The 19,696-nt window shown below is 37.8% G+C and overlaps 1 protein-coding gene across 2 annotated transcripts; it reads right to left on the bottom strand.

Moving 5' to 3' along the window:
* Window positions 1-305: 305 nt before the first annotated feature.
* itcha (itchy E3 ubiquitin protein ligase a) lies at window positions 306-19,056 on the bottom strand. 2 transcript variants are annotated; one of them, XM_023281545.3, is made up of 24 exons: window positions 18,923-19,056; window positions 17,917-17,987; window positions 16,764-16,905; window positions 15,725-15,849; window positions 14,326-14,457; window positions 13,467-13,515; window positions 13,191-13,369; window positions 12,716-12,950; window positions 12,448-12,543; window positions 11,622-11,796; window positions 10,526-10,595; window positions 10,283-10,367; window positions 8,938-9,066; window positions 8,470-8,542; window positions 8,247-8,318; window positions 8,050-8,138; window positions 7,647-7,806; window positions 6,877-7,010; window positions 5,933-6,073; window positions 5,165-5,285; window positions 4,977-5,081; window positions 4,689-4,785; window positions 4,523-4,595; window positions 306-3,572 (listed from the first exon to the last, which is right to left on the bottom strand). In XM_023281545.3, exons 2-24 carry the CDS (start codon window positions 17,939-17,941, stop codon window positions 3,473-3,475), a joined length of 2,607 nt encoding a protein of 868 aa, XP_023137313.2. In that variant the 5' UTR covers window positions 17,942-17,987; window positions 18,923-19,056; the 3' UTR covers window positions 306-3,472. The 2 variants fall into 2 exon arrangements, with proteins under 2 accessions (XP_023137313.2, XP_023137314.2); XM_023281546.3 differs by lacking the exon at window positions 18,923-19,056 and adding an exon at window positions 18,544-18,684.
* Between the last annotated feature and the right edge of the window lie 640 nt (window positions 19,057-19,696).

Below are 19,696 nucleotides of genomic sequence, written 5' to 3'. Positions count from 1 at the left end.
GCAGCTGAAACATATTCATCACTGCAGTAATTATCCAATGGGAGGCTCTTACCTATTTGCTTAGTTCATTCTAGGTGGCGACTTTTCTTTTTTGGCCAGGCAGTGTATTATACCTGCTACTGTTGTTTACTGTCTGTAAGACTCTTCACAGAATGTTGGGGCGCTGTATTTTTCTCAGTGTAAGATGACAACCTGCAGTGTAATGGTTTCTTCATGTTAATTTAGAAGAATTTTTAAATAACAATAATAAATTGTCAGGAGGTGATTGCAGTGCAAGTGCAAAAAAATGTTGGGCTAAAAGTAACTACGGCACTTTCAGTGTTTTGTTTTATTATTGTTTTTTGTCAATCAATCCAATCCACTGTTACATGAAACTCTTCCTCCTAATAAATAGTATTCACCCATTAACTGCACTTATCAAAAAAGCAACAGCTTCAAAAAAAGAAGAAAAAAAAAGAAACAGTGATTACACGATCACCATGAAGTACAATGCAATCAGTACAACTAAAACACTATTTTGCATATTTCTATATATTTATCTGCCCCAAGATCTGGAACACAGTGGTGATTAAACAGAGAAGTGGTTAATTCAATCAGTTCGAGTGTCAAGGTGCTATTATTACACAGTTGTAACCTGTTAAATTATTCAACAGCCAACATTTTATTCACAAAACCTCCCCCCCAAATCAAGGTTTTATTTACCTTATTTTACATTAATTTCTTCATGAGTCTGCATACCAGTAGCTACACAATGGTTTTTCTTTGTAAGGGAATAAATGTGATACAATGTGAACCACTTCACACAGTTTAGGATAAAGTGAGCAGTAAGTGGTGTGTGAAGTTGCAGGTGTAGTGACTGAGTCAATCTACCTGTCAGTTCAGTGTGGGTCGTAAAAAAGAACTCATTTTTCTATGTTGTACTGCTATGGACATTATGAAATGAACAGCCACATGTCTCACACATGGGGAAATTTACAAGCAAATTTTAAGAATCCATCCTTTTACATTTTAATGGGGGACGTAAAGAGGACAAACTGGCATCGATTGTTGAAATTATAGCACATAATTAACACCACACTGCCTACATACGGACATTACCACAGCTGGATGCTTGGACAGGTACTGGTCATCGCTAAATATTGCATCACAAATTTGAATCTGCTTTTATTAAGCAGCAAAACCATATAGATACACAGCAATAATGCATGTGAATACTATGTATGAATACACATCAGTTTTAGTAAATTCTGTTAACAATATTATCTCGTCTTTAAATTTCCATCCTGTTAAACAGAATTTTGACATCATTTCTGATGGGCATTTATTGTACAACTGGTATTGAATGTATGTCCTTTCATGAGTGTCCTCTTTAGAAAGTACTTTGAATTGTTAGGGGCAGGATCTGGCATTCTTGCACATGAGCAAGGGAGCTGCTAAAAGTTCGTTTTCCACTCCTAGTGTTTGATAAACAGGTCTTTTTGTGATGGGACTCTAAAGCTCTGAACATTAAAAGTCAACAGTGAAACACATCGCTGAGCAAGATCAAGACGATGGTTTCCTTATCACTGCAAATTCTGTATTTTCTAAACATTAAATATGACTGATATTTTGTCTAAATCCTGTATTCAAAGTTGAGATTGTGGAGCTATCCTCTGTACCTTACAGTGAGGAAAAGAAAGGACGATAACGGTGACAACTGATGTCAAATGTGTAATCATTTAGGGCATGTTTACAGCTGATAACACCTGGCGACTTTTAAGTCAGTAGGTTTACACAATTAATTCATGAAGCTCCTTTGGTAGACTGGTTCCTTTTCTTTAAAAACGGTACGCAATACTAAAAATAAACTTTAAGTTTGATGTTAACAGAGAATTTTTTTGGAAAAAGACATGAAATACACTTTTACTGTACAAATCTGAAAGCCTTACACCCTATAAAACTAGGGCCACTTGCTATTATTTAAATTTAAATCTCATTTCTCATCTTGCCTGCAACTCAAAGGGGTCCACTGCTCGGATGTTTTGTACATAGTGAGATACTAAACGCACTTTTTTTTCATTTGTAAGTATATGTACATAAACTGCATTAGTCACTTAACAGGTTAAACTGCTAGAATTTAAAATCTTCATTACTACTACTCTTGGATGTACAGTGTGGCTGAGAGGTCGATACAAGCAAACGAAGAAAACATTTTCACCGGTGTGACCGTGTGTTGCTGAACTGGTGAAGACGTCTTCGAAGTTTCAGTGTCTTGAGCTCTCAGGGCCACTGTGAGAATAATACTTAACTCTGGAAAACTAACAGCGAATTAACTACCATTCAGTGGGACTCGGTCATTATTCAGCAAATCATTGCTCTCTACTATACATTACATCCCAACGCTCCCACGTCATCAGTAATAGCTTATAATTACCAAGAAAAGCCTTCACAGTTTCAGTTTCCCTGACTGGCAAATGAAGTGAGCATCCATGGTCAAATATGCCCGTATTATATACAGCAGTGTCTGTTATGGGAAGGCAAACATTATCGAATCACATCACAGCTAAAGCAGTTTCACCAAATACACTGAAAAGTATGCCAATGCTCTCTACTTCATATCGGAACTAAAATCAATAGTAAATGCTAAATCTTACCAAAGTTTTATAAAAATGATCAAACAAATCACTGTTTGGCTCTATTATTGGCAAAAATGTTGTCTACAAAACTATTGCACATAAAAATACAGCCTCTCTTAAGAACAATCACAACCGTCTTACAGCTCACATCACCGTGTGCAAACTAGTTTAACATTTTAACTCATTAGAAAGTTAAGAAATCAACCTGCCAAAATAAGAGAAAATATCATTACAATTAGCATGATCATATTTATCAAAGTTATTACAGAAACTGCATATGTGCTACGAGGGTCAGTACAGTCAGTCAGTTATTGAAAAAAAAAAAACAATTATCTGTTCATTCGTCTTTTCAACAAAAGAAAAATAAAAAGTCTGAATGTCCCCAAACCATATGTGAGCCCATGATGTTAGTTTTTTCCAATGAAATTATTCATAAGTAGTGCACAGGCTCAACAAGACAACTCTTAAGTATCTACTGCACATTTTTGCAGATGTACGTGTCGAAACTGCCATTGCACAACATACAGCAAGTGCAGACATGACAGGTGAGACAGGGATCTCTCCTGCCTCTTAGTGGGCTGAGTGGGATAAAGAGAGACCAGCTGGATTAGGGAGGGACTGATCACAGAGGTGAGGAGTGAAACTGGGTGAGGACGATGGACAGGTCTCTGGTGGAACAAATGAATTGATGAAGAAACTGCTTTAACAGACAATAGAGATTAAGTCTATCTACCAGACTATAAACAGCTCCTGGCTGCGAGGAGAATCTGCTGGAAAGTGCTCTTGTCCAAAATGGATATGGCTCCTCCAAGCCCACAACTGCTCTGCCCCATCCTGCAGCTGCCACTCCTACTGCTTTACTCCTGCCCAAAGCCTTCTGTCTCCTCTATGGCAAACATGAGTTTCTCCTTCAGCTGCTCATAGCTCTTATAAGGAGGGAGGTCCAGACGATTAAAGCTAATGGAGAAATGAGTCAGAAACAAGACAAACAATGAATAAATGTTTCTGGGTGTTGTGTGTCTTGTAAGAATAAAATTATTACAAAATTATACAGGGGGTCCTCAACTTACGTCAGAGTTCCGTTCTTACGGTGTGACGCAAGTCAATTTTCGCCGCAAGTCGGAACTCCGATGAAATGTAAACAAAACCGTTACGTGCATCACGATATCAATCGGTTTACATATTTGTACAACTACAGTAATGAAAACAGTCATTAGCTGAAACACAACCCGGTAGGAAAATGCCGGCGAAAACGTAAACTGTAAATCTGACTTACGCTTGGGAGCCATAATGAAGTTAGCGAATGTAGCATAATCCAATGTGGCGGCAAATGTAAACGAAGCCGTCTTATAGCGCTGCGTGACAACTGTACATACAGTATACATATGCTCCACTCGCCGCTTGACGACATATTTGTCTGCTCCGCTAGCCAACTAGTTCCACTGAACCAGTCAGGACGTAACAACGAAACATCGTACGCTAAACCGCGGTCCGGCCTTTAAACAGTTCTGACCTAACGGCAAAACGACGCAAGTCGAGGACGTCGTAAACCGAGGACCCCCTGTATATTTTAATGTTCTTCCTTCTTGAATAATTCCACATTCTAAATTATCTGATAGGAACTGTTCACTTAATTTGCTGTTGCGGTAAAGTCCACGGTGCTGCATACTTTAGGAGCACCTGCTAAATAAACACTTAAATGGAAACAATGCATCTCACAGGATTATATAACTTCAAATGCCACATCACAGGTTAAAAATACAGGAATGCTTGAGACGGCTGAATCAGAAATGACTAAGAGGGTTTGGTTATGAAAGTTAGTCTTGCGTGAGCTTGACCACACACCCTGTCCAATACCAAAGGCAGAAGGACTTCTATGAATGTACAAGTAGAATAACTGGCCTTACCATGTGTGGCTTCGTGGAAGCCAGTTTTCTTTGCCCACTTTTTCAATGCAAAACTTCTGTGGACCATTGCTTCCTACATTAATCAGAAATCAGAATATAGATTAAAAACAAATCTGATATGACACATTGGACTACTGTAAAATCTGTGTGTGTTCATTTTGCATACCCATCAGGTCAGCAAAGCCACCCACAGGAAGACGACAGGTTCCTGTGACAAACTGCAGCAGTCTCATCCTTTTCTCATTGTCCATCTCCTTCACAAACTGATAACAGATAATTTTGTGACAATATCAGCATGGCACATAATGATCTCCCAACATTAGCATGTGATACCATATTCTCAGTTGTAGTTATGATACACTCAAATACATTAAGGCAGTATCTAGTGCAAATTCAATAGTAACATGTTGAGTCTCAAAATTTTGAAAATATTAATATTTTTTTCTGTACAAACCTGCCAGAACCAAAGGATCTGTTTGCTGCTTCGGGCATAATGTCTATAGATTGTGTGTCTCTGCCAGTCCACCAGATCTATTTCCTGCATCCCACACAGCATCACCTACAGATAAGACGAATGCATGACGTGTTACCACCCAAACCATTAGACTTTGTAGATAATTTGTATATTTGTTATTTCGGTACCTCTAATTCCTTAGCATCAAAGTACTGAAGGTACTGCTGGGGAAGAACTTCATTGAAGCCCTCAAAGAAAGCCTGCGTCTGCTCCTCGACACCTCTGGACAGCCTCCATTCTGCCACCAGCCTGCATATAGAGTGACAAAGACGGACAGAATGAAGGTATGAAAAGTCTCAGTTGACATGTCCTTTCAAATTTAAGGTAATGATGTAACAATGTACATGAACTATCTTGAAATCCTCGGAACACCAAAACCCACGAGCAGGTTTCGAAGACAACTTATCATATAGAAATAAATACATTTATATAAAAAGACATCAAAATGACAACATTAATATATCGTTGGTATTTCTGTAATATAAACAATCAAAGAAATTCAACTTTTTCCAGATTTTTTGATGGTTTATGGTATTATAAATGTATCGCACTGCACAGAAAAGACATTTTTCATTTTCTTGTCTTCTGGCCATAGTTGTCCTGTTTCCATAGACATATAGGACTTCATACTTCCGTGAATAGCGACCCCACAGAAAGTAAAAGTGTAACAAGAGCAAAAAATTAAGAGTAAAACAAGTCAATCTACCGCTATGTATATATAATGTAACTACTACTATTTCTCCATTCTTTATGACCTCTCTTTTACAAGAAAATGTGAATACTTGGTTTAAATACAACAATGTCAGAGCTCGACAATAAAAACAATAGGGTGATATACCGTTATTGCAAGCCTTAATATGACTATCAGTGTTGTGTTTGGCACGATGGAGCTGTACCTGATGTATTCCTCCTTATTTTCCTCAGTTACTTGGATGTTTCCTCCGTCTGGTTTCAGTTCATGGGTGGTGACCTCCCCCAGGATCTCCTTGTCAACTGAGAAGAACATCTCCAGACCACACTCCTCTATGTTATTGTCCCTACAAGGCACACACCGTCAATAGAATTATTAATACAATTACAAAACCTGGGGAAAACACATGCAGTAAGCCGACACTGTGCTTTATATTCTTCACATTTGTTTTTCAATACTCTTAACAAAAATGTTAAGACATGTTTAATGTGCATGAGGATTTGCATCAGAATCAATGCATTAGAACTCAAGCATATCTCAATCATTTAGAAAAATAAGACTTTCCATATCAAAAAAATGAAAAGTCAGGTAGTAAGTCAGATTCATCATATGCTAAATATGACAATTCTATGTCGCTATGCTAAGACAATTAAATCAGTCTGAATTTATACAGTCATGGGTAATTTAGCGGCAACAACCCTCTCTTGTCCTGAGTCAGTCGTGCATACTAAATGTCGTGCTGACTGGATAAACTTTGTGCCCTACATCATGAGGAAATAATAATCAACATGAGCATAGAATGGATAAATGGTGCAACTCCAAACTGATGCAGAAAAGTGAACTCATTTTGTCCTCTCGAATTCTTATTTTCTGTCTACAAATTAACGTACAACTTAACAACACTGATGAATGTTAACATATATTTGGATGTCAAAGGTAACACGCTTAATATCTAAGTATAACAAGAACAGCATCTGTTTTGGTCCATATACTACAACTAAAGAATGGATTGCATCCCAATGAGTTCTTTCAGGATAAAAATAAATTACATTCCACCACAGCAGATGGGCATTATGCCATTTTAGTCTGTCCAGCACAGCACCTAAGCACTATCCATCATGCACATGCGTATCAGCTGGGCAGACGTACTTGATCCAAATGAGTGAATTATAAAATTCTGGATCAATGGACTCCAAGTCTTTCAGAGCCAGAGGTTTGTTCAGAATACGCTTGTAGAATGGCAGGGAGAAGCCCGTGTCAATGAATTTTCCATGGAACAAGGCCTAAAAAGAAACAAAACACAAATGTCAGGGAAAAGATGCATTTAACACAAGAGCTAAATACAATACAGTAAAAGACAGTCATCTAATAATTTAAAGAGACAGATCACTCCACAATAAAATACTACTTACTGTAAGCATATTAAATAAATTAATTCACTTCAAAGGTTTGGAGTCACTTAGAAATGTCCTTATTTTTGAAAGAAAAGCAGCTTTTTCAATGAAGATAACATTAAATGAATCAGAAATACAGTGTAAACATTCTTAATGTGGTAAATGACTATTCTAGCTGGAAACAGCTGATTGTTAATGGAATATCTCCATAGGGGTACAGAGGAACATTTCCAGCAATCATCACTCACTTGTGTTAGCTAATGGTGTTGAAAGGCTAATTGATGTTTAGAAAACCCTTGTGCAGTTATATTAGCACATGAATAAAAGTGTGAGTTTTCATGGTGACCCCAAACTTTTGAACGGTAGTGTACATATCATTATGCAGTGCTATATTACATGATCCACACGTGATTATTACGCATTTTGCAACACAAACGTCCGTCCAGCTGACCACAGTAATTAAGCCAACAAATTTCGCTCATAAATTGACAGCACACTATATATGTGGACACATAGTGCATATACCATAGCAATAAAGCGTCCTATGAACTTGAAGTACTTGAGGTGATCAGGGTTGATGTAAGAAGCCGGGTTGATCTGAAGACAGTAGTTGTCCTTTCCAGCATACTCAAACAAACAGTACATGGGATTCAGCACCTCATGAGACAGCAAGAAAAACCACTCTCTGAAAATATAACAACAGAGGACATAAAAGTTAAGTGGAAGTGATTATGCTGGTTGAGTGAGGTGGTTTGAAAAATCTTGAAGGTCAGGACTTAAACGAGAAATCCGGCGATGTCACACTGTGATTGTTACAACAGGGTTTGTGTGTTGTGAGGCGTAGGTGGTGTCAAAAAAGGTATAAGCAAGAACAAAACACACCTTGTAAGTCATGAAACAGAACACAATCAAATTCAGTTAAAATTACCTGGCCACACCTCCGTAATCTAATCCTTCCTCGCCAGGGAAGATGAGCCATAGTCTCCGCCTCAGATCTTGAGGGTGAAAACTCATGATCTTCGAATGCAAACAAAGAATGAAATCAGTTATGTAACTCAAGCATAGACAAGACAGCGCTGTTTAATGTAGAAAAACGGCAAGAAGACAGTATGCTACTATATTTACCTGTTGAAATGAATCCTCAAACAAGGTCTTACGTGAGACAGTAATCTTAATGTGCTGAGGCATCGACAATTGCTAAGAGGGGAAAAAAATACTACAATTAGATTTACATTTTTTTGGAATGCTTTGTGCAACATGTACATTAAGCTTTGAATATTTAAGTATGAAAAAGTAAGAAGATACAGTTGTGAAAAATCAGCTTGCGGGATGTTCAGATAGCACATACCTGACACCAGAACCTGAAGTATTGCACTTTGGCTTTGAAGTCCCTGACATAGGTTATTTGTGGCCCATTCTCACTGTGGAAAAGACAAACAAAAGAGTTCTCTTGGTAAAATAAAACACACATTTAGGTAACACAGCATGTGTGCTTGTTTATAAACATCTATTTAACTTCTTTCTGTCTTCAAGGGATGCTCAGGTTTTGTTTGGACAACAACAACCACTGACTGATTACATTAAGGATCATCTGACATTACATGGATCATCAAAAACTTTTGGAAACACTGACCAATATTGCTACATGCACATTTAATTTATTTACTCAGTGTAATGTGAAGAGTGGCTTTTAAAGGACAATGGTTTCTATCTCGATTAGCAAATCTGACGGCCCCTGTGTCTATTTCCCTGTTGCAGTCACTTCTCTTCCTCCAACAGCTGTTTTTAAATTGAACACTTTAACATCACTACTTACAGTGAGGATTTCCCAGTGCGAGGGTCAATGTAGGTTGTCGTTCGCCTGTTGTGGTCAACAAAATATGGAATACCATCCACAGTGAACCTCATTTCCCAGCCTTCAGGCAGGGGCTTGTCATTCAGCAGCCTGGACAAAGCAAATCAAGCAAGCACATGAATATACATAAAACTGTTACACGGTATAAAATAAATATCACACTAAATTTACATTCCAAGAGTAATTGATTAATTAGGTTGTAAGCTCCACTAATCTGAGAATGGATTATTTCTCAAATTAAAATTCAAGACAGCAGATGTTATTACAGTAGATGTTATATTTGTGCATTCTTTAAAATAATAAATGACTGCTCTCAAGCAGATTTACTCAAGACTGAGTTTCCTTTATATAAATCATGTCATAGGATCCCGACTGATCCTGATTCACCATCAGACATTTATTTCATATATTTTACTGTAATAATTCAGCAGCTTGTAAATATCATAATCACATAATTACACAACTACATATCATTACAAGTGTCAAATGAATTATGTCAGCTAAAAACAGGAACCAGCAAAAGCTAAAAAACACACCTAAAAAATATAAACGCAAGGCTTCCTCCATACTGCCAAAAAGTCATTAACTGATTCCATTAAGCTGTGTTTAGTTGGAATCTTTTTCCTCTGTGTACTCATAACTTCCTAATTAGAAGCACTTTCTTAATGGTCCTGTGCAGACACAGTTTTTAGAAACTGTCTCATACAAAATCTGTCACAAGAAGAATCAATCTCTAAAATTGCTTGCTGTTGTTTTACTATACATGTTCTAAATTCGGTACAGTTCCACACCTCCCATATTGCTTGAATGTGCTTGCCCTGTCGTTTTCAGCCAACTCCCAACAAGTTAGGAAAAGAAAGTTGACAAAAGAAAGACCTAGATGTGTCACTCAGAACTTCAAACTGGTTAGGACTGATGTTTCACTTCATACTGAACAAATGCTGGCACATTAGTGCCTCTCACTGGTAATAAAGCAAAAGCACAGCTAAATGACAGGCACAATCAATTGCACATACTATAACAAAAGGAATGGCAGAGGTATACTACCAGTCCACAGTTTGGACATGCCTTCTCATTCAATGCTTTTATTTGACTATTTTCTAGATTATAGATTAATACTGAAGACATCAAAACTACAAAAGAATACCTATGGAATTATGTTGTTAAAAAAAAAGTGTTAATCTACAACGTAAAAAGTAATACAAAAAATCAAAAGCATTGAATGAAAAGGTGTGTCCAAACTTTTGACTGGTAGTGCATATCCCTATCAGGAAACAAACATAATCAGAAGCAGGCATACGCTCACCCTTGCGTCCTTGGGTCCTCCCACTGAGTTGTCCGAGTTGGGTGATGAACAAAATACACTCTGCCATTGGTGTCTGTTCTCTTCTCTGGTATAAAACAAAACACGTTTCATTTGCATACATCAGTGTTAGTTCACTGTCATTTCTACTAACTTTATAGTCATGGCCCTAAAATAAATCTTTACAGTGTTTTTCAAACCATTTTACTACCTAAAACTAACTTGTCTAACATAGAAGATATTTACCCCAACCATGTGGCAGCGGTCCTAGTGGGTCAAACTCTTTATTGGTTGTTGCTGCCAACTGGTCTTGGAGCTGAGAGAGAATGAGACACTTGTTAAGCCTAAAAAACAGAACAACTGTTTTTTCTCTTTCTGTCTGTTTCACCATGAACTGTAGTACATTTTAATTTTGTAATTCACCAAGTGCAAATGACCTGAGTATTGTATTTGTTTGTCAAATATTTGAAAGTTTCTTGACCATGTCACTTAAGCATAGCTAAACAGAAGCATCATAAATGTATTATAATTATATCTCCTCTTCTGGGAAACCCTCAAGATGTTTATAGATTTGTTTTATTTTTGTTGTGAGATAATTTGGAGAATGTTCAGAAAATATATTTCAAGCAAACAAAATAATTACGGTAGATGTAATCTTTGTAAAGCATACACTGAAGGTAAAAGCTAAAACTGGTATCACTGTCTTGCATTACACAGCCCTGAAAGTCACAAATCAGCTTTTAAAACTTTGAAGCACGAATTATTCTCCAATAAATAAAGCACATATGTTCACAAATGTCTGCTGTTTGCTTTTCCCTTAAAAGCCTCCTGCACTCCACACAAAAAAGTTACTTTCTTTGCATATATGACCTTCAGTGTGCAGAAGAAAGATTTAGTTTTCATAAGCTCAGAGTGCAAGTTTCTCCATGCTCACCTCATTTAAAAACACAGACAGAATTGATTTTGTGACATCAAAACAAATTTGAAAGCAAATCCCATCCAGTATGCAGATTACACAAATATGAAACAGACATTTGCATCCTCCAGTTCTAATACACAGACAATGGACTTCTCTGTAAGGTGTGTTCAGCAGGTGAACTATAAAAATGAACTTTTTTTTTTTTTTTTTTTTTTAAATAATAATAAAAAGCTCTTCATCGGGAAGAGGGGGTAGTGGAGCACACACTTAAGTACTCACCAGACAGGAATTATATTCATTTATGGCTCATAAATCATGTCTAGACGGGACCTTTAAGTCAATTAAAACAAATAAATATAAAACATTTTCTTTATGTGCAGTAAATGTGACATATTCAGCAGCTAAGACAGTGACTGCCCTCACCCCGTAAATGAACCTCTGGTTAAACTGCTGCATGGCTCCCTGGAGCTGGCTGCGCTGGTGCTGCCACTCCTCATAGTTGCGCACTGACTCCTGTGTGGGGCGTTGCCATGTTGTAGTTCGGGTTATATGGTCAACATAGTACACTCTACCCATTGGGTCCACCCTGCGCTCCCACCTGCAGAAAATAGATCTCTATTAATATCATTTTATTGTATTGAATGTACGACTAACCCAGCACAAAAATAACAAGAAAAGCACTCAGAAAGCGCACTACTCCGCCAAGACTGTTCATTCCCTGACCTTGCGCTGAACACAGGCGTGTGTTCTGCATGTATACATTATGTATGAATACCAAATTGCGTGACCTAAATAAGTAGCGGCCACTGTTAATGGATGGGATTTGTAAACACAATTTAATCAATTGTTCCTTGTATCATTTCTGATAAGTTAGCAGCGGTCGATTTGTAGTAGGATCGCAATCATGTGATAGTCAGCAGGCAACTGATAAAGCGTTCGCTTGTTGTCATAGTTACGGTGACGCCATGCCGGCCACTATCTCGCAATGGGAAACCCTGAACAAATCAGTGGATCCAGACTATAAGCCGGATCAGTGCCAAAATCTAATGAGGTGGTCCTTGTGTCATTTCAGACCTTCCCAGAAAATTTCATCTAAATTCGTTAGTCTGTTTTTGAGTAATGTTGTACACAGACGGAATAACAGATGGACAGACAAACGTACGTCAATCGTCACATAACCGCTGTGTTCCTTGGCGGAGTAACTATGTTAGTATTCGTAGCATAAAGGATGAAGCGTGTGTTTTGGTACCCCGTAGGCAAAGACTCAGGCCTGTCCCAGGTCGTTCTCTTCTCAATGTGGTCCACATAGTACACCCGTCCATTCTGGTCCACTCTTTGCTCCCATCTGGCAAATAAATATAAAGGATTTTGCTGGATTTTGTCGCTAAAAAAATATTTTTTCACTGTAAACAACAGTTTATATTAAAAATATTGATAAAAATGCAATATAATATGCCTCTCAACAGCAACATGAGTGAACGGTTGTACAACCAAATGTATATTGAGTCGCTGTTTACCCTGGTGGCAAGGGACCGTTGTTAACGGGAGTGATTCTGGGTGTTGTTGCAGCCGGAGCTGTTGAGGCAGAGGCCGCTGGTTTGGGACCACTTGCTGTCTGTGAGGAACTTGCAGTTGCTGCTCCTGCACCTGATTCTTCCTGCTGATCTGAACACCCACTCGCCGACGCCTGAGAGGAGCCATCAGAAGCAGGGCCCTCACTGAGCTCACTGGGGGAAGAGCTACTGGAAGAAGCTAGAGAAAAGAGGAAGGCAGAGAAGACAACATTTAAGACTGTGAATGAATTTGCAGAGGGGTACTTGCTTTGACAAATGTCAGAACATACAGACGTGTACATGCTATTTTTGTTTGGGAAAGATAATCAGTAGCATATGAGAATGGTAAAATAGGCGTCACGTAATTTGAGTGTCATGTCAAGCTATGCATGCGCTACTGCCATACTGTGAAGTCTTTGATGTTTCATGCTTTTCTTACTTGGTGAGGCAGTTGGTTTCCGTGGCATAGGAGGAGGAGGTCGTGAAGGTCTAGGAGGACGTGAGGCTGTGGAGTCCTCTGGAGATCGGGATGGGGAGCCCGTACCATTGACCGCATGACCATTGGGTACTATGACCCACTCATCTGAGTCACTGGATGGAGATGTGTCCCTGCTTGATCTACAACATATTTATTTTTTTCTTATCTTACAAATTCATCGACTCAACATTTGAATTAAAAGGCATGTACAAATCTATAACTAGAAATTTACAAGACCTGTTGCCAGTGTCTCCATTTTGTCTTGCATTTCCATTTGGAAGAGCAGCTAAAATGAAACAGAAAAAAGTTTATTTATGTTAAATAATTCAGGATGCTACAATTAAAACCTAGAAGCAGAAAATTCTTTATTTTAACACTTTGGGTACACTCTTTTCCTCAATAGGCCTAAACTAGAGCTAAACAGATAATAGATTTAAAATGTTTATGTTAAATTTGGCTGATTTGGTGTACACACACCGATCAGCCACATCATTATGACCACTGACAGGTGAAGTGAATAACATCGATCATCTCGTTATAATAATGCAATGTTCTGTTGGGAAACCTTGAGTCCTGACATTCATGTGGATGTTTGACATGTACCATCCACCTAAACACTGCAGGTCAAGCAACTCCCCATGGCAACAGCAGTCCTTGATGCCAGTTGCCACCCTCAGCAGGACAATGCACCACGACACACAAAAACTGCTCAGGAGTGACCCTGGGAACACGACAGAGCTAAGGTGTTCTCCTGGGTTCCACACTTCCAAGATCCAAATCTTACTGAGCATCTGTGGGATGTGCCAGGATAAGCCTGATCTAGGTAGGTCCCATCCTGCAACCCACCATCCCGGTGCCAGAGGACACTCCCAGAGGTCCGGTGTCCATGCCCCACTGGGTCCGAGGAGTTTTAGCAGCATAAAGGAGACCAACACAATATTAGGCAGGTGGTCATAATATTATGGCTGATCGGTGTATCACAGCTAAGTGAACATTTTTCAATTATAAAAGTACAGAGTTGTTCATGTTCTCAGGTTGTTAGTGTGATTTACACAGTATTGAATTTGTGTCTGTGTGTCTGTGTGTCGTCTCTCACCTTGTTCTCTCTCTGCCGACGCGAAGGTTTCTGAGTCTACTTGCATGCCGTCCAGACAGATTGACAAGTCACCAACAACCTCCCGGGGGTCTCTGTCAGAGCACAGCTGCAGTGTCTGCACCACCTCACATACTAAGATGGACAGAATAAAGTGTTAAGCAGGTACTTCTAATTTGAAAGAAAAGAAAAACCTATCTCAAAAAAACACATATTAACCCAATGTCAAAGATTGAAAGCTGACACGAAGCCTGCACTAAGACAATAAAAAACAGTTGCTGCTTATACACTACCAGTCAAAAGTTTGGACACACCTTCTCATTCAGTGGTTTTTATTTAACTATTTTATTCATTGTAGATTAATACTGAAGACATCAAAACTATAAAAGAATACATATGGAATTTTGTTATAAACAAAAAAAGTGTTGATCTTCAGTAATAATCTACAACATAGAAAACAATACAAATTAATAAAAATCATTGAATGAGAAGGTGTACCCAAACTTTTGACCGGTAGTGTACATAGTATTCGTAATAAGATATTTGAGATCAAAATAATAGTATAAAATCATTTCATTTAGAAAACACTTTGTACTGTTTTCAGTCCTACTGCTGCTTTCAAAATAAAAGCAAGTCACTGCACAATAGATTATCCACTGCACTTTAATGTCACATGTTTTGTACATGCTGACCAGGTCTGGCAGGAGTCACTGTACTGAGTTATAAATCCACTTCTAGTATAAAGATGGTCATAAATTCAGGTAATGCTCAAAAAGCAGACCTTGTGAGTTGTGTGCATGTTGGTTATTAAGCTTATCAAGGCCCAATAAAACCTTCCCATAACAAACACAGATATAAACTCTCACATTAGTGTTCCACGTGTGTGCAGTGTGCAACGTTCTACAATGGGAACATACTGCCAATAGGCAGAGATACAAAATGAATGCTAAAAGTGAGATTATAGGGGATACAACTTGCAATCTCACTTTCAGTATTCATTTTGTGTCTCTCTGTCTATTGGCAGTATGCTTTCATTGTAAAAAAAAAATGGATACTGAGAGTAAGATTACAAGGGATACAACTTGTTATTAACATGAAACAAGTCATGCAGTGGAAGCTTCTCCTCTCTACCTCTTAATATTCTGTGGGAATCAACTCTTAGAACCTATTAGCTCTATGCTCAGCTCCTGGGACAGCACTTCTTTGTCATATCCAAGGTCGAAAAGAAAAGTAGCAGAATAAGCAAACTCAGTCACATAGCTTTTAACAAGATTTCAGCGATCTTATGGCAGTAAATGGAAAAGTGAATGGAAAGTTTGGTACGCTTTATTTTTAGACTCAAAATCTTGAGAAACACGAACTCATATAAATACCACTTAGAAAAAATATCGTGTAAACTCACATTTGAGGTCATTTGCCTTAAGAATCTTGCTGATCTCCAGTACGGCTATTCCCAGCAGGATGTCTGCCTTCAGTGTTTGATGGCTCCAAACACGAAAGATCAGCTTGCTGACCGGAGTCACAATTCTGTAGAAAGGTGAGAAAAAGACAAGACACTGTATGAGACAACAGCAGAAAAAAAGGTTGAAGGATGATCTACACTAATGCTAGGGAAAAATCCATTAGTGACAATTTTGTATTTTTTTTCCTTCTTGATTGCTCTTTTTGCCTAAGTAGGGAGGAGGTCCACTTTATAGGTCTTTATGGGTCTAAGTCTACAGCATTTGCCTTATATTGTCACATCTGTTTTAATTATATTACTAATTCAAAATCTGTCACTAGGGATAAATTCTTGCTGGTTAATGTTTCAGTGTGATGGTTTCTTTGTTTCAGTTTTTTGATGTCACTGCAGCTGAACAAATTTTTGGTAAGAGCAAAAACAAATATTAAGACATCACTTCTGAATGCATGGGTGGTAAAATTAGACTGATTTTCAGATTTTATGCAATATATTATTTCAAGGTACCCCTGTAATTATTGACAAAGATTTATGCAAACATTTACCAATCAAACACCCTGCAGGTGGGTTACTATTCTAACCAGAGACTAATATATTTGTTATTTCAATGGCACGACCATGGTAAAACAGTCAGGATTGTGCACAAAGACTTTGTGAATTTACCTGCTATATTGACTTAGACATCAGATATTGATTCAAATGTATCCTCCAAGTGTATATTTTACCTTTGCTGAGCAATTAACCAAATTCGTAGCTAAGTAGCACCTGAAAAAAAGCCTGGTTCGGAGATGTCTCCAGCATAAATAACAAAGTTAAACTGTATGATTACAACATGCAACTAAAACATAGACAATAAAACACAATGCTCTATGTAGACTAAATTTAAATAAATTCAATAATCTTTCTATTACCATAATTCTGTAATTAAGGCTAATGGTTAAACAGCTTCCACTCCTATGATAAAGACAACAATCATACTCACACTGTGAGAGCTTGCTTCCATTTGGGACTATGTGTGTTGTTACACTTCTCAGTCCTCTTTGACTGGCCATCCACAGCTACCTCAACATACGGACTGGGACCAAACCAGTTCTTTTTGTTTTCCTTCAGCTTGGCTGAAATCACTAGAAAAGGGAAAGTGTTGGAGAAATCTCTAGAATAAAGTGCATTCAAAAAAAGCAGCTGTCTTTCAGAGTTTCACCACAGTTTTTCATTTGCATATGGGTCTTATATCTTCATCAAACACCAAAAAAAAAAAAAGTTACTGTGAACACTTATGGGTCTGTCTCTCATATTCCTCTCAGCACTCCCAGAGCTGCTGATGATAGAAGTCATTACAGCACACATGATGACAGACCCTTGCTGAAGGACCTGGTGACACTTGTTGCTATCAATGCTCACTGGCTAATATGGTATATCACTGGGACTAAACCCAAAACACAAAAGCAGCAGAAGTACTTTGATATTTCACTAGTCACGTAATGTTTCCATCTTTGTCAGTTCTGCGCATTACAACGTATTACCTTAATACACCACGTCTGTATCAATGTAATAGAAAGAGAAACATCTGGATTTTCGATGATAATGAAAATAAGACTTTCAGAATTACTAAATTCCTTGTATACCTAAAGATCTAGATACAGGCCAAAGCCCACTACACAAGGGCAAGTCTCATTTTCCAAAGTTGTATCTGCATGCTTATCTTAGAGAAGATATCTTGATTTACAGTAATCTCCATGCACCAAAGGCCACTTATGATCTGACACTGCACACACTAAAAGAAGATAAGAGATAGCACACTTCTTCAAGTAAGACAGAGCTAATATATTGAATATAACAAGTAAATACGGATATAATGTACATTGAAATAGTATAACCAGTGAGTACAGAATACCCACCACAGCTTTAAGTAGATATGAAGAGAATTTAACAGGATTTGGGAAAGATGCTTCAACCTGGCAGTACTTTGAACTGTTTATAGGAGTATATTCTAAACCAATACTAACTAATACTAAGTTTCAATGACAGCATTTTACAACTACAACTTTATCCCTTAGTCACAACTCCTTCCTGATTTTTTGTTGTTGTTGTTGACTGATGAAATCTTGATAAATCTTGCAATAACAACAACTCACCTGTGACTTGCAGTTGGGCCTTCATGGTTCTTCCATAACACTGGAGCCTCGTTTGGCTACGATGGATAGGCCTGCAAGCAGTAACATCAGATGTAAACATGGGACACTGTGCAGGTAACCTACTTAAAGAGCGATTAGGCTATTAGGTTGCTACAGTCAGTGGAAAATAGAAACTGGCTTTGCATGCAGTGGCAAGTAAGGATTGAGGACTCTATCTAACTAAAACAACCAGATATTGATGATAGTTTCTAGTATCTGGGCACATAATTTTTATGCTGACTCCTATATTTACTGCCTGGCTCTCCTATAGGGCTGACATCTATATTATCTCGTTTACTAAACGGATATGTAAAACGTCGCTAATTTTAGTGTTCAGACATGCAATGCACAAAAATGCCCATAACCCAGTGACTCGACATAATCGTAGCTATTTCAAGAAGCCGCCAAGGATCTTCCATAACAGAAAATCCCATACTCAACTTGGTTAAATAAGTCTCACCTTGCTAATCTTTGGCAGTGTCTTCTAACACAAGTTAGCTCACATGCTAAGCGAGATCAACACATTCATATAATGTCACGCAAATATATTACCTGTTTCGGCGATTAATATGAAAATAAAGAGGCTACCTGTTTCCTGCAGCATGAAGGCAGCTCAGATGTAGCTTAATAGCTTTAACTATCAGGTTAGCGGGAATGTTAGCCAGCAGATATGTTGCCAAGACAGCGTTAAACAATGGCCTTTTGAGGAAACTCGGTTTCGACCATGACAGCGTTAAAATGACTCACCGGCCACCATGTAGGCGGTTTACTAATTAATGATAGAAGCTGATAAGTTCAACCGTCTGGAGCAACTTTGCTAGGCGACGTCCTGAGCAGCGAGCCTTTAGCTAACCATGCAGCAACTCATGTCAGTAATGCTAACACCACCCGGCTAATGGGGCAGCTTCGACTGCTCAGTGGACGAAACTTCACACCTGGCGTTTAGTAAGACACGGGACGTCCATACCTGACAAAAACAGACGACAAAGGGCCACAGAAACTTTAGTTTCAGCTATGTGTTGGTTGTTGACAGGTAGACACCAGCCATCCGAACAGACCTGTGTCCGCTAGCTTGAACAAGAACAGCTTCTCTGATACAAGTTTTTCACAATAAGACGGCATTTCTATGTTATGGACGAAAACAACAAAATGCGTTCTAAGTAAAATCTATTATTTGTTGTTTGACAGAGCAATTCCAGTTCAAAGTCAACTTACTACTGATTTCTTGAGTTTTCAATAAAATGCCGCAGTCTTTATTGGCATGTTCTGTCCATTAATCTATATCTGTACAGTGTGAAAATGTGTATGTCTTTCTCTTATATCCCCGTAAGACTCAAATATAGAGAAAAAAAAACAGCCAAAAAATGACATATATATATATATATATATATATATATATATATATATATATATATATATATATATATATATATATATATATATATATATATAAACCCAAATATAGAAAAATATCCAATATAGCAAAAGCATAGCAAAATAATACATAGAATAGAATAGAATAGAATAGAATAGAATAGAATAGAATAGAATAGAATAGAATAGAATAGAATAGCTTTATTGTCATCATACATGTGTACATGACGAAAATATAAATAGCTGCCACTGGATGGTGCATTGATAACAAGCAATAAGAAATATAATAATGACATTAAATAATAAAATCAAATGTACATATAAAACAAGACAATATTTAAAAAAATATATTTAAAATGACAACATG

Source organism: Amphiprion ocellaris, chromosome 5 (assembly GCF_022539595.1).
Source record: "Amphiprion ocellaris isolate individual 3 ecotype Okinawa chromosome 5, ASM2253959v1, whole genome shotgun sequence".
Lineage (NCBI taxonomy): Eukaryota > Metazoa > Chordata > Actinopteri > Pomacentridae > Amphiprion > Amphiprion ocellaris.
This window is presented reverse-complemented; position numbering and strand designations above follow the sequence as displayed.